At 32.9% G+C, this 16,535-nt stretch overlaps 1 protein-coding gene across 5 annotated transcripts in view; it reads left to right on the top strand.

Moving 5' to 3' along the window:
* disp1 (dispatched homolog 1 (Drosophila)) overlaps window positions 1–16,535 on the top strand; it is a 114,521-nt gene that overhangs the window by 80,450 nt on the left and 17,536 nt on the right. For 4 of the 5 annotated variants that reach the window (XM_061925084.2, XM_061925087.2, XM_061925086.2 and 1 more), the window contains one exon: window positions 9,723–9,850. In XM_061925084.2, coding sequence (XP_061781068.1) covers window positions 9,723–9,850 — 128 coding nt within the window. Of the gene's footprint in view, window positions 1–9,722; window positions 9,851–9,905; window positions 9,988–16,535 lie in introns of those variants that run through there. The other variant, XM_072911919.1, reaches the window with a different exon arrangement.

Raw genomic sequence — 16,535 nt, 5'->3', positions numbered from 1 at the left:
CAACACAAAAATTATCAACACAACACAAAAGTTATCAACATAACACAAGTTATCAACACAACACAAAGGTTATGAACAACACCAACATTATTAACATAACACAAAAGATACCAACAACACAAAAGTTATCAACACAAAGATTATCAACACAACACAAAAGTTATCAAAACAAAAGTTCGATGCACAACACAAAAGTTATCAACACCAACGTTAACATAACACAAAAGTTATTAATAACACAAAAGTTATGAACATAACACAAAAGTTATCAACAACACAAAAGTTCTGAACATAACACAAACATTAATAACCAAGAGTTGTGAACATAACACAAAAGTCATTCGGAACTCAAAAGTTGTGAACATAATACAGAAGTTATTAGGAACACAAAAGTTTTGAACATAACACAAAAGTTATTGATAACAGACTTTGTGAATGTGATGTTTGTGTTTGCAATATGGTGATGTCTGTTAATTCATGTGTAATATTAATATGTACACATATAGAAAGTGAACTCTCGTAAGTAAAATTGAGTTCCAAGTACGACATACTCGGGATTTCCGCCATGTTTTTAAAAGTCTTAAATCCAGGAATTTGAATTTAAGGCCTTAAAATGTTAAAAAAAAAAAAAAAAAGATCCTAAAATCTCATAAAAGATCTTATATACGGTTTTGAAAGGTCTATTAACGTTACTTAGAAAAATAAATAAAGAAAAACCATGCATAAACTTCAGTCTTGCTTTTAAATTGATTTTGAGGACTATGTAACGTAACTACAAAACGGAACTAAAAGAGGCTACTTGTGCTGCCCAGTCAGAATTAATCAGCTACTGTGCGCACACAAGTGTGTTGTTACAGCTTAGCATAGCAGCGGATAAAATTTACCCACAATTTACCCACAACCCAAAGCAAAGTCCATAAGATGAGTAAGTGCAAGTCCAACCATTTGTGGCTCCAGAATCATCAATTTGATGCGTGCATGGATGGAAACGTATAAAGTGTTTCGGACCCAAAGTGAAGCGTTTGTAAACATTGCAGTGAATGACAGTAAATGGAATGGAAATGTAAAAGTCGAAAATCTTGGATAAGGATCAAGTCAACCCCCAAATGAGTGCATTGTGGGCATGTGGGCATGTGGCGCCAACTGTCCAAGGAGATCAATATGAGATGTTTGTTAGTGAAATCATAATATTACATACAGTAAGTAGACACTCAGGAATGAAAATGTAAAAGTAAAAAATCTGGGATAAGTCCGTGTCAAAAACACTTGCACAACTACATTTGTCTGTTCTAGTAGTGTACTCACAGCAGTAAAACTATAAAAATCATCCACCCATCCATTTTGTGTTGAAGCCTATCCCAGCTGCACCCGGGCGTAAGGCGGGGTAGGCAAGTGTCTACAAAAGGTGCATGTCTTTGGAGGTGGGAGGGGCCTACCCCCAGGTGCATGTCTTTGGAGGTGGGAGGAAGCCGGAGTACCCGGAGAGAACCCACGCAGTCACGGGGAGAACATGCAAACTCCACACAGAAAGACCCAGAGCCCGGGGATCGGACCCAGACCCTCTTATTGTGAGGCAAACGCACTAACCCCTGTTTGACCATGCTGCCCCTTCTCTTCTATTATTTTGTATGATTTATTCCAAATATAGAAAATGATCACATGTGAATGTTATCCACATGATTGACATCTAAATTGTCTTTGAGGCTTGCAGGACATAATCTGAATATTTCTTATTAGACAATGGATCTAACTTTGTGCAGATACAGTTGTAGTACTTTACATGTTTACTACAGATACAGTAGTATGTATCTGTTTAGTTCAGATACAGTAGTAGTACATGTTTTGATATGTTTACTACACATACAGTAGTAGTACTGTACATGTTTTGATATGTTTACTACACATACAGTAGTAGTACTGTACATATTTTGATCTGTTTACTAGAGATACGGTAGTAATACTGTATCTGTTTACTACAGATACAGTAGTAGTACTGTACATGTTTTATCTGATCTGTTTACTACAGATACAGTAGTAGTACTGGACATGTTTTATCTGTTTACTACAGATACAGTAGTAGTACTGTATCTGTTTACTACTGACACAGTAGTAGTACTGTACAGGTTTTGATCTGTTTACGACAGATACAGTAGTAGTACTGTATCTGTTTACTACTGACACAGTAGTAGTACTGTACAGGTTTTGATCTGTTTACGACAGATACAGTAGTAGTACTGTACATGTTTTATCTGTTTGCTACATATACAGTAGTAGTACTGTGTATGTTTTCTCTGTTTACTACAGATACAGTAGTAGTACTGTACATGTTTTGATCTGGTTACTACAGATACAATAGTAGTACTGTACATGTTTTGATCTGTTTACTAGAGATACAGTAGTAGTGCTGTATCTGTTTACTACAGATACAGTAGTAGTACTGTACATGTTTTATATGTTTACTACAGATACATTAGTAGTACTGTACATGTTTTGATCTGTTTACTACATATACATTAGTAGTACTGTACATGTTTGTATCTGTTTACTACAGATGCAGTAGTAGTACTGTATGTGTTTGTATCTGTTTGCTAAAGATACAATAGTACTGTATCTGTTTGCTACAGATACAGTAGTAGTACTGCACATGTTTTATCTGTTTACTACAGATACAGTAGTAGTACTGTACCTGTTTTATCTGTTTACTACAGATACAGTAGTAGTACTGTACATGTTTTATCTGTTTACTACAGATACAGTAGTAGTACTGCACATGTTTTATCTGTTTACTACAGATACAGTAGTAGTACTGTACATGTTTGTATCTGTTTACTACAGATACAGTAGTAGTACTGTTCATAAGGGTGTAACGGTACACAAAAATTTCGGTTCGGTACGTACCTCGTTTTAGAGGTCACGGTTCGGTTCATTTTCGGTACAGTAAGAAAACAACAAAATATACATTTTTTGGTTATTTATTTACCCAATTTGTAAACAATGGCTTTATCCTTTTAACATTGGGAACACTATAATAATTCTGCCCAAAAATAGAAATAGCTCTGTGTGTGATGGATGTGAGCCACCACTAGGCTGATCAGTGCATCAGCAGGCAGTCATGAATGCTAAGCATAACAATAACATACATATACACACAGGGTCCATTGCCAGGGTTATTTAATGTGGTCAAAATATGTAAAATAAAATCTAAATAAGATAATGCTCAGAATGGTTTCTTAATAAAACCTTTCTACGTGGCGAAGTTGGTAGAGTGGCCGTGCCAGAAATCGAAGGGTTGCTGGTTACTGGGGTTCAATCCCCACCTTCTACCATCCTAGTCACGTCCGTTGTGTCCTTGGGCAAGACACTTCACCCCTTGCTCCTGATGGCTGCTGGTTAGCGCCTTGCATGGCAGCTCCCGCCATCAGTGTGTGAATGTGTGTGTGAATGGGTGAATGTGGAAATACTGTCAAAGCGCTTTGAGTACCTTGAAGGTAGAAAAGCGCTATACAAGTATAACCCATTTATCATTTATTTACATATGAAGACCTTTTTTTGATTGATTGATTGAGACTTTTATTAGTAGATTGCACAGTACAGTACATATTCCGTACAATTGACCACTAAATGGTAACACCCCAATAAGTTTTTCCACTTGTTTAAGTCTGGGTCCACGTTAATCAACATCAAACTGCCTCAAGTTGTTGCTCAGATTAAATAAAATGACAAAACTTTTCTTCTACATATAAAAAAGTGCAACATTGAACCGTTTCAAGTCAACTCATCATACTTAATTTATTACAGCATTTGGGAAGCCTATAGTTGTTTTTTTATTATGTAAATGTTATATTTTTATCAACATGTGATAGCAGGGACCCTGCAATTCAAAACTAGGCTGCTCCATTACTAATGATTGACCATGGAGTTCATGTAGGCTTATTGATGCAGTTACATTATTATATCAACTATCAGAGACAGCTTCAGGAAACTCTTCATTTAACATAATGTCGTTTTTTGCTGCTTCAACACAGCTCAATCAACACAGAAAAAGGTAAAGTGAAATAACAGACAGACAGGGTTTTGCTGTCCGTAACACACACACACACACACACACACACACACACACACACACACACACACACACACACACTCCGCAAAATGAGCTAACGTTACGCTAAAAGCTAATTGGCCTTCAACTCAAGCCAGGACTGCGAGCGAGCTGACCTGCCGTTTATTTTTCTAGAACGTCAACGATACATAGTGATGTTACTAGTAGTTGACTGGGAGGTGAACGAAGAACGAAGCGGAGCAGCTAGTTAAGACTTTAGCTTAGGCGGCTACTTAATATGTTCGTGTGGAAACTCGTTCGGTACACCTCCGAACTGAACCGAAACCCCCGTACCGAAACGGTTCAATACAAATACACGTACCGTTACACCTTTAACTGTACATGTTTTATCTGTTTACTACAGATACAGTACTACTACTGTACATGTTTATCTGTTTGCTACAGATACAGTAATACTACTGTATCTGTAGTAAACAGATACAGTACCACTACTGTACTGTTTTGATCTGTTTACTACAGATACTGTAGTAGTAATGTGCATGTTTTATCTGTTTACTACAGATACAGTACTACTACTGTACATGTTTATTTGTTTGCTACAGATACAGTACTACTACTGTATCTGTAGTAAACAGATACAGTACTACTACTGTACATGTTTTATCTTTTTGCTACATATACATTAGTGTACATGTTTGGAGCTGTTTACTACAGATACAGTAGTAATACTGTACATGTTTGGATCTGTTTACTAGAGATACAGTAGTAGTACTGTACATGTTTTGATCTGTTTACTACAGATACAGTAGTAGTACTGTACATGTGTTGATCTGTTTACTACATATACAGTAGTAGTACTGTATCTGTTTACTACAGATACAGTAGTAGTACTGTATCTCTTTACTACATGTACAGTAATAGTAATGTAAATGTTTGTATTTGTTTACTACAGATACAGTACTACTACTCTACATGTTTTATCTTTTTGCTACATATACATTAGTGATACTGTACATGTTTGGATCTGTTTACTACAGATACAGTAGTAATAATGTACATGTTTGGATCTGTTTACTAGAGATACAGTAGTAGTACTGTACATGTTTTGATCTGTTTACTACAGATACAGTAGTAGTACTGTACATGTGTTGATCTGTTTACTACATATACAGTAGTAGTACTGTATCTGTTTACTACAGATACAGTAGTAGTACTGTATCTCTTTACTACATATACAGTAATAGTAATGTAAATGTTTGTATCTGTTTACTACAGATACAGTAGTAGTACTGTACATGTGTTATCTGTTTACAACAGATACAGTACTACCACTGCACATGTTTATCTGTTTGCTACAGATACAATACTACTACTGTATCTGTTTGCAACAGATACAGTAGTAGTGCTGTACATGTTTTATCTGTTTACTACAGATACAGTAGTAGTACTGTACATGTTTTGATCTGTTTACTCCAGATACAGTTATAGTACTGTACATATTTTGATCTGTTTACTACAGATACAGTAGTAGTACTTTACATGTTTTGATCTGTATACTACAGATACAGTACTGCTACTGTACATGTTTTATCTGTAGCAAACAGATAAAACATGTACAGTAGCAGTACAGAGACAGTAGTAGTACTGTACATGTTTTATCTGTTTGCTACAGATACAGTGGTAGTACTTTACATATTTTGATCTGTTTACTACAGATACGGTACTGCTCCTGTACATGTTTTTTCCGTTTGCTACAGATACAGTAGTAGTACTGTCCATGTTTTATCTGTTTGCTACAGATACAGTAGTAGTACTGTACATGTTTTGATCTGTTTACTACAGATACAGTAGTAGTACTGTACATGTTTTATCTGTTTCTACATATACAGCACTGCTCCTGTACATGTTTTATCCATTTGCTACAGAGACAGTAGTAGTACTGTACATGTTTTATCTATTTACTACAGATACAGTAGTAGTTCTGTAAATGTTTTGATCTGTTTACTACAGATACAATAGTAGTACTCTACATGTTTTATCTGTTTCTACAGATACAGTTGCCAGTGTTGCCATTAACGCACTTTTATTATTTTATTTTATTTTTTAACCAATTTTTGTTCAACCGATTTTTGTTTTCACTTCGGCGTTTTGTTTACCACATTATCCGGATTATAAGGTGGAGCGAGGTCACCCACCTCAATGCTTTTGAAGCGTTGGAAGGAGTGATAATGCTCTTTTAAAACGAAGATGTCAATAAAAGCTGTCATTCTGTATGACTATAGCCAATTTAAATGACCATGTTGCTTTTGAGCATCCCGTGTACAAGTGAATGAAGGGCATTCTTACTCATCAGCCATACATGTCACCTCAAGGGTGACCATATAAACATCGCCGCCAATACGGTCATTTGTGCCATATTGTGAAACCAAACTAAACAACAATGACAAACACATTTCGGGCAAATATTTGCACCGCAACACAACATAAACACAACAGAACAAATACCCAGAATTCCCTGCAGTACTAACTCTTCCAGGACGCTACACTATTTTATTTGGTGTAGGGTGTAATTATAAGTGTGACCAGTAGATGCCAGTCAAACATAAGCGATAAGTCTCAAGTAGACACCAACATTTTAAATGTTCCGTTGAAAATATTATTACACACGGCGCTCTAAAGTCTATCAAAATGTTTTAGTAGTAAATGTTTTAGTGCCATTTCTAATATAAAGTAGTGTAAAGTTCTTACTTATATCTGTCAGTAAACTCGCCATGAAAGTGCTAAAACATACCAGTGTCGTGAGTTTACATTATATACCCAAGGAACTTTAGTTATTAGAGTTCCGGTCGAATGGTTTTTCACGGGACACATTTTCGGTGTGGTTGTTTCCGGATGAGGAGATGCTGCTCCGTTGTTGATTTAAGTAAAGTCTGAATGTCATTAAAATAGTTAGCTCCATCTTTTGACACTTCTTGCACCCCCGTCCTTGCACGCTACACCGCTACAACAAAGATGACGGAGAGAAGACGCTGTCGAAGGTGAGCCACGTAAATAAGACCGTCTACAAAACGGTGCATCCTGAAGTGACTGTTAGAAAGCGTCTTGAAGATAATCTGTAAAACATAAACTATATATAATAATATTTTGACCAAAGAACCACCATTACATATTATGTAGACCACAAGGAAGTGTTTTACATTTAGAAAAAAAAAGACTCCTTTAATGCGCTTTATAATCCGGTGCGCCTAATATATGAAAAAAGATTAAAAATAGACCATTTATCGGCAGTGCACCTTATAATCCGGTGTGCCCTATGTTCCGGAAAATACGGTATATTTGCCGGGTCAAATTATTAATTATTTGTTATTGGTCGACTTCAAAGTAATGAACTTTCTGGTACAGTTTCTTAAATTTTGATTCGCCCAAAGTTTTATCGATCACAAATACTGCATTTGTTATCTTTTGTGTTATTTTTTTTAATGAATAAAGTAACGTTTATGACAATCTTTTTCCAAAACACAATATAGAATGTGAGATATAACAGAATGATGCATACATTTATCATTTGTTTTCAAAACAGTTACAAAAAAGTGGGATCCCATAAATTTACTGTGGGACCCCACTTTTATGACTTGATGGGGTCCCTGGACCCCATTTTGAAGATGCATAGCGCCAACACTGGGTAGTAGTACTGTACATGTTTTGATCTGTTTACTACAGAAACAGTAGTAGTACTGTATCTGTTTACCAAAGATACAGTAGTAGTACTGTACAGGTTTTGATCTGTTTACTACATAATCAGTAGGAGTACTGTACATGTTTTATCTGTTTCTACAGATACAGTAGTAGTACTGTAAATGTTTTGATCTGTTTATTACAGATACAGTAGTAGTACTGTACATGTTTTATCTGTTTGCTACAGAGACAGTAGTAGTACTGTACATGTTTTATCTGTTTACTACAGATACAGTAGTAGTACTGTAAATGTTTTATCGGTTTACAACAGATACAGCAGTAGTACTGTACATGTTTGTATCTGTTTACTACAGATACAGTAGTAGTACTGTACATGTTTTATCTGTTTACTACAGATACAGTAGTAGTATTGTACATGTTTTATCTGTTTACTACAGATACAGCAGTAGTACTGTACATGTTTTATCTGTTTACAACAGATACAGTATTTGTACTGTACTTGTTTTGATCTGTTTACTACAGATACAGTTGTAATACTGTACATATTTTGATTTGTTTACTACAGATACAGTAGTAATACTGTACATGTTGTGATCTGTTTACTACAGATACAGTACTTCTACTGTACAAGTTTTATCTGTTTGCTACAGAGACAGTAGTAGTACTGTACATGTTTTGATATGTTTACTACAGATACAGTAGTAGTACTGTACATGTTTTGATCTGTTTACTACAGATACAGTAGTGGTACTGTACATGTTTTATCTGTTTGCCACAGAGACAGTAGTAGTACTGTACATGTTTTATCTGTTTGCTACAGATACAGTAGTAGTACTGTACATGTTTTATCTGTTTACTACAGATACAGTTGTAATACTGTACATATTTTGATTTGTTTACTACAGATACAGTAGTAATACTGTACATGTTTTGATCTGTTTACTACAGATACAGTACTTCTACTGTACATGTTTTATCTGTTTGCTACAGAGACAGTAGTAATACTGTACATGTTTTGATCTGTTTACTACAGATACAGTAGTAGTACTGTACATGTTTTGATCTGTTTACTACAGATACAGTACTTCTGCTGTACATGTTTTATCTGTTTGCTACAGAGACAGTAGTAGTACTGTACACGTTGTATCTGTTTACTACAGATACAGCACTAGTACTGTACATGTTTGTATCTGTTTGCTACATTCTGAGAAAAACACTGCAAAAGTGAAGCATTTAGCTTTAGCACAGATGCTAACAGTCCCTTTCAATATATTGCTGTGCTTTCCTCGACCATTGCTGACGTTCATGAAACACTTGATATGAAGCACACTGCATCCTTTGACAGAAAACACCTCTATGGCAAACATGAAAAATTATGTTATGATAAAACATTTTTCAATGAGTTTACAATAGTTCTTTGCTGTATTTAGTTAGTTTAACCGTTAAGTTTTTTATCATGCGAAAGAGCAGTGAATAATTCATACACTGTACTTTCAATTCATACTAGCCCTCTGATCTTCATTTTTCGTTGTACTTTTTTGTCCGAATGGATATGAAATAATCTTAAATTATATTCATTATGCTCTCAAAAAAGTCTTAAAAAATCTTAAATTTACCTGCAGAAGCCCTGCTACCGCAGACCATGGCAGGTTCTTTGTGTAACACAAAATATGAATTATTTCTTAATGATGAACACGCATTAAGTATTAAATGTATGAATTATTATCACATAAAAAAGATTTGATAGAAATAAAATGTAATCATTATTATTTAAACTAAATCGTCATGTTGGATATTTAAGGTACAAAAATGTTATTAAATCACATTTTTACAACAACTTTATTATGATTAAATATTCATACCGCATAAATAACCATAGACGTGTTTGAGCTGATCTAAGCATTAATATGGACATTAATATTAATAATTGTCGTCATAAGTGTGGTCTTGTTTTCCTTGAAAGGGTTTCGAGCCTCGAGGGACTCCTATTGGTCAACGCTTGGTCACATGGAACAACATGGTGAAGAACACGGGATACAAAGCAACACTCGCCAACTATCCCTTTAAATATGCTGACCAGCAGGCCAAAAGGTAACATAATTATCATATATTTATTATTAATAATAATAATAATAATACCTCACATGGAACAACATGGTGAAGAACACGGGATACAAAGCAACACTCGCCAACTATCCCTTCAAATTTGCTGACCAGCAGGCCAAAAGGTAACATAATTATCATGTACTACTACTACTAATAATAATAATAATAATAATAATACATGATCATTTGGAACAACATGGTGAAGAACACGGGATACAAAGCAACACTTGCCAACTATCCCTTCAAATGTGCTGACTAGCAGGCCAAAAGGTAACATAATTATCATACAAACCCCGTTTCCATATGAGTTGGGAAATTGTGTTAGATGTAAATATAAACGGAATACAATGACTTGCAAATCCTTTTCAACCCATATTCAATTGAATGCACTACAAAGACAACATATTTGATGTTCAAACTCATAAACTTTTTTTTTTTTTTGCAAATAATAATTAAGTTAGAATTTCATGGCTGCAACACGTGCCAAAGTAGTTGGGAAAGGGCATGTTCACCACTGTGTTACATCACTTTTTCTTTTAACAACACTCAATAAACGATTGGGAACTGAGGAAACTAATTGTTGAAGCTTTGAAAGTGGAATTCTTTCCCATTCTTGTTTTATGTAGAGCTTCAGTCGTTCAACAGTGCGGGGTCTCCTCTGTCGTGTTTTACGCTTCATAATGCGCCACACATTTTTGATGGGAGACAGGTCTGGACTGCAGGCGGGCCAGGAAAGTACCCGCACTCTTTTTTTACGAAGCCACGCTGTTGTAACATGTGCTGAATGTGGCTTGGCATTGTCTTGCTGAAATAAGCAGGTGCGTCCATGACGGCGCTTAGAAGGCAGCATATGTTGTTCCAAAACCTGTATGTACCTTTCAGCATTAATGGTGCCCTTACAGATGTGTAAGTTACCCATGCCTTGGGCACTAATGCACCCCCATACCATCACAGATGCTGGCTTTTGAACTTTGCGTCGATAACAGTCTGGATGGTTCGCTTCCCCTTTGGTCCGGATGACACAATGTCGAATATTTCCAAAAACAATTTGAAATGTGGACTCGTCAGACCACAGAACACTTTTCCACTTTGCAACAGTCCATCTTAGATGATCTCGGGCCCAGAGAAGCCGGCGGCGTTTCTAGATGTTGTTGATAAATGGCTTTTGCTTTGCATAGTAGAGCTTTAACTTGCACTTACAGATGTAGCGACGAACTGTATTTAGTGACAGTGGTTTGCTGAAGTGTTCCTGAGCCCATGTGGTGATATCCTTTAGAGATTGATGTCGGTTTTTGATATAGTGCCGTCTGAGGGATCGAAGGTCACGGTCATTCAATGTTGGTTTCCGGCAATGCCGCTTACGTGGAGTGATTTCTCCAGATTCTCTGAACCTTTTGATGATCTTATGGACCGTAGATGTTGAAATCCCTACATTTCTTGCAATTGCACTTTGAGAAACGTTGTTCTTAAACTGTTTAACTATTTGCTCACGCAGTTGTGGACAAAGGGGTGTACCTCGCCCCATCCTTTCTTGTGAAAGACTGAGCATTTTTTGGGAAGCTGTTTTTATACCCAATCATGGCACCCACCTGTTCCCAATTAGCCTGCACACCTGTGGGATGTTCCAAATAAGTGTTTGATGAGCATTCCTCAACTTTATCGGTATTTATTGCCACCTTTCCCAACTTCTTTGGCACGTGTTGCTGGCATCAAATTATAAAGTTAATGATTATTTGCACAAAAAAAAAAGTTTATCAGTTTGAACATCAAATATGTTGTCTTTGTAGCATATTCAACTGAATATGGGTTGAAAATGATTTGCAAATCATTGTATTCCGTTTATATTTACATCTAACACAATTTCCCAACTCATATGGAAACGGGGATTGTATATTTATTAATAATATTGGTTAACACATTGATGGTGGTAAGATACATTTAATAATAATAGTAGACACATTGTTGGCAATACGATACTTTTAATAATAACAATAATAATTACAAACACATTGATACCTGTCTCACTGTACGCTGTAAAAAACACATCTTTAAGTTGAAAGGTTGAAAAGAGAAATTATTATTTGATACCTGAGACACAATGGTGATGAAATAAATGGGTTGATAAATGGGTTGTACCTGTATAGCGCTTTTCTACCTTCAAGGTACTCAAAGCGCTTTGACACTACTTCCACATTTACCCATTCACACACACATTCACACACTGATGGAGGGAGCTGCCATGCAAGGCGCTAACCAGCACCCATCAGGAGCAAGGGTGAAGTGTCTTGCTCAGGACACAACGGACATGACGAGGTTGGTACTAGGTGGGGATTGAACCAGGGACCCTCGGGTTGCGCACGGCCACTCTTCCACTGCGCCATGCCGTGCATACAATTACAGTGGCTTCCATCTTCTGCTTGTGGCTTGTTAAAGAAGTCAACTTCTGAATAAATATGAATATGAATATTGTCCTTCAAGTAATAATAATAATAATAATACTTGTTTTGCTGCATTGACACAAATATGAATATGAATATTGTCCTTCAAGTAATAATACAGTACTTGTTTTGTTGCATTGACACAAATATGAATATGAATATTGTCCTTCAAGTAATAATACAGTACTTGTTTTGTTGCATTGACACAAATATGAATATGAATATTGTCCTTCAAGTAATAATAATTGTTGTGTTGCATTGACACAAATATGACTATGAATATTGTCCTTCAAGTAATAATAATAATAATAATAGTTTGGATGCATTGACATGAACATGAATATTGTCCTTCAAGTAATAATAATAATACATGTTTTGCTGCATTGACACAAATATGAATATGAATATTGTCCTTCAGGTAATAATAATTGTTATGTTACATTGACACAAATATGAATATTGTCCTTCAAGTAATAATAATAAAAGTTTTGATGCATTGACACAAATATGAATATGAATATTGTCCTTCAGGTAATAATAATAATAATAATAATAATAATTGTTTTGTTGCTTTGACACAAATATGAATATAAATATTGTCCTTCAAGTAATAATATTAATTGTTTTGCTGCATTGACACAAATATAAATATGAATAGTGTCCTTTAAGTAATAATAATAATTGTTTATTTGCATTGACACAAATATGTATATGAATATTGTCCTTCAAGTAATAATAATTGTTTTGTTGCTTTGAAAAAAATATTAATATTAATATTGCCTTTCAAGTACTAATAATAATAATAATAGTTTTGATGCATTGACACAAATATGAATATTGATATTGTCCTTCAAGTAATAATCATAATTTTGATGATTGACACAAATATGAATATGAATATTGTCCTTCAAGTAATAATAATAATAATTATACTTGTTTTGATGTATTGACACACATATAAATATGAATATTGTCCTTCAAGTCATAATAATACTTGTTTTGCTGCATTGACACAAATATGAGTATGAATATTGTCCTTCAGGTAATAATTATTATAATTATGTTGTTGCATTGACACAAATTTGAATATTGTCCTGCAAGTAATAATAACAATAATTTAGTTTGTAGAAAATGGATGAATGGATAATTTGTTGCATTGACACAAATATGAATATTAATATTGTCCTTCAAGTCACAACGATAATAATAATAATTGTTTTGTTGCATTGACACAAATATAAATATGAACATTGTTTTTCAAGTAATAATAATAATAATTGTTTTGCTGCTTTGACACAAATATGAATATGAATATTGTCCTTCAGGTAATAATAGTTTTGCTGCATTGACACAAATATGAATATTGTCCTTCAAATAATAATAATAATAATAATAATAATAATGGTAGTTTTGTTGCATTGACACAAATATGAATATCAATATTGTCTTTCAAGTAATAATACTAATAACTGTTTTGTTGCATTGACTCGAATATGATTATGAATATTGTCCTTCAAGTAATAATAATTGTTTTGCTGCTTTAACACAAATATGAATATGAATATTGCCCTTCAAGTAGTAATAATAATAATAATAAAAATAAAAATAGTTTTGATGCTTTGACACAAATATGAATATGAATATTGTCATTCAAGTAATAATAATAAAAGTTTTGATGTATTGACACAAATATGAATATTGTCCTTCAGGTAATAATAAGAAGAAGAAGAATTGTTTTGTTGCACTGACACAAATATAAATATGAATATTGTCCTGCAAGTAATAATAATACAAGTTTTGATGCATTGACACAAATATGAATATTGTCCTTTAGGTAGTAATAATAATAATAATTGTTTTATTGCAATGAGACAAATATAAATATGAATAGTGTCCTGCAAGTAATAATAATACTAGTTTTGATGCTTTACCACAAATATGAATATGAATATTGTCTTTCAGGTAATAATAATAATAATAATAATAATTGTTTTGCTGCTTTGACACACATATAAATATGAATGTTGTTCTACAAATAATAATGATAGTTTTGTTGCATTGACGCAAATATGAATATGAATATTGTCCTTCAAGTAATAATAATAATTGTTTTGTTGCATTGACACAAATATGAATATGAATATTGTCCTTCAAGTAATAATAATAACCATGGTTTTGCTGCATTGACACACATACGAATATGAATATTGTCCTTCAAGTAATAATAATAATAATAATTGTTTTGCTGCTTTGACACAAATATGAATATGAATATTTTCCTTCAGGTAATAATAATTGTTTTGCTGCATTGACACAAATATGAATATCAATATTGTCCTTCAAGTAGTAATAATTATTATTTTGTTGCATTGACACAAATATGAATATGAATATTGTCAAGTAATAATTGTTTTGTTGCTTTGAAACAAATATTAATATTAATATTGCCTTTCAAGTAATAATAATAATAGTTTTGATGCATTGACACAAATATGAATATTAATATTGTCCGTCAAGTAATAATAATAGTTTTGATGCATTGACACAAATATGAATATTGTCCTTCAAGTAATAATAATACTAATGATACTTGTTTGCTGCATTGACACAAATATGAATATGAATATTGTCCTTCAGGTAATAATAATAATTATTATTATGTTGTTGCATTGACACAAATATGAATGTTGTCCTTCAAGTAATAATAACAATAATTTTGTTTGTTGCATTGACACAAATATGAATATGGATATTGTCCTTCAAGTAACAACAATAATAATAATAATTGCTTTGCTGAATTGACACAAATATGAATATTAATATTGTCCTTTAAGTAACAATAATAATAATAATAATAATTGCTTTGTTGCATTGACACAAATATAAATATGAATATTGTTTTTCAAGTAATAATAATAATTGTTTTGCTACTTTGACACAAATATGAATATGAATATTGTCCTTCAGGTAATAATAGTTTTGCTGCATTGACACAAATATAAATATGAATATTGTCCTTCAAGTAATAATAATAATAATAATACTGATAGTTTTGTTGCATTGACACAAATATGAATATGAATATTGTCCTTCAAGTAATAATAATAATAATAATTGTTTTGTTGCATTGACACAAATATGATTATTTTCCTTCAGGTAATAATAATTGTTTTGCTGCATTGACAAAAATATAAATATGAATAGTGTCCTTCAAGTAATAATAACAATTGTTTTGTTGCATTGACACAAATATGAATATCAATATTGTCCTTCAAGTAGTAATAATAATTGTTTTGTTGCATTGACACAAATATGAATATGAATATTGTCAAGTAATAATTGTTTTGTTGCTTTGAAACAAATATTAATATTAATATTGCCTTTCAAGTAATAATAATAATAATAGTTTTGATGCATTGACACAAATATGAATATTAATAATGTCCGTCAAGTAATAATAATAGTTTTGATGCATTGACACAAATATGAATATTAATGTTGTCCGTCAAGAAGTAATAATAGTTTTGATGCATTGACACAAATATGAATATGAATATTGTCCTTCAAGTAATAATAATACTAATGATACTTGTTTGCTGCATTGACACAAATATGAATATGAATATTGTCCTTTAGGTAATAATAATTATTATTATTATGTTGTTGCATTGACACAAATATGAATGTTGTCCTTCAAGTAATAATAACAATAATTTTGTTTGTTGCATTGACACAAATATGAATATGGATATTGTCCTTCAAGTAACAACAATAATAATAATTATTGCTTTGCTGAATTGACACAAATATGAATATTAATATTGTCCTTTAAGTAACAATAATAATAATAATAATAATTGCTTTGTTGCATTGACACAAATATAAATATGAATATTGTTTTTCAAGTAATAATAATAATTGTTTTGCTACTTTGACACAAATATGAATATGAATATTGTCCTTCAGGTAATAATAGTTTTGCTGCATTGACACAAATATAAATATGAATATTGTCCTTCAAGTAATAATAATAGTAATAATACTGATAGTTTTGTTGCATTGACACAAATATGAATATGAATATTGTCCTTCAAGTAATAATAATAATACTAATTGTTTTGTTGCATTGACACAAATATGATTATGAATATTTTCCTTCAGGTAATAATAATTGTTTTGCTGCATTGACAAAAATATAAATATGAATAGTGTCCTTCAAGTAATAATAACAA

This window comes from Nerophis lumbriciformis, linkage group LG29 (assembly GCF_033978685.3).
Source record: "Nerophis lumbriciformis linkage group LG29, RoL_Nlum_v2.1, whole genome shotgun sequence".
Classification (NCBI taxonomy): domain Eukaryota; kingdom Metazoa; phylum Chordata; class Actinopteri; order Syngnathiformes; family Syngnathidae; genus Nerophis; species Nerophis lumbriciformis.
The sequence above is the reverse complement of the archived record's forward strand: the minus strand, read 5'-3'. Positions and strand labels throughout refer to the sequence as shown.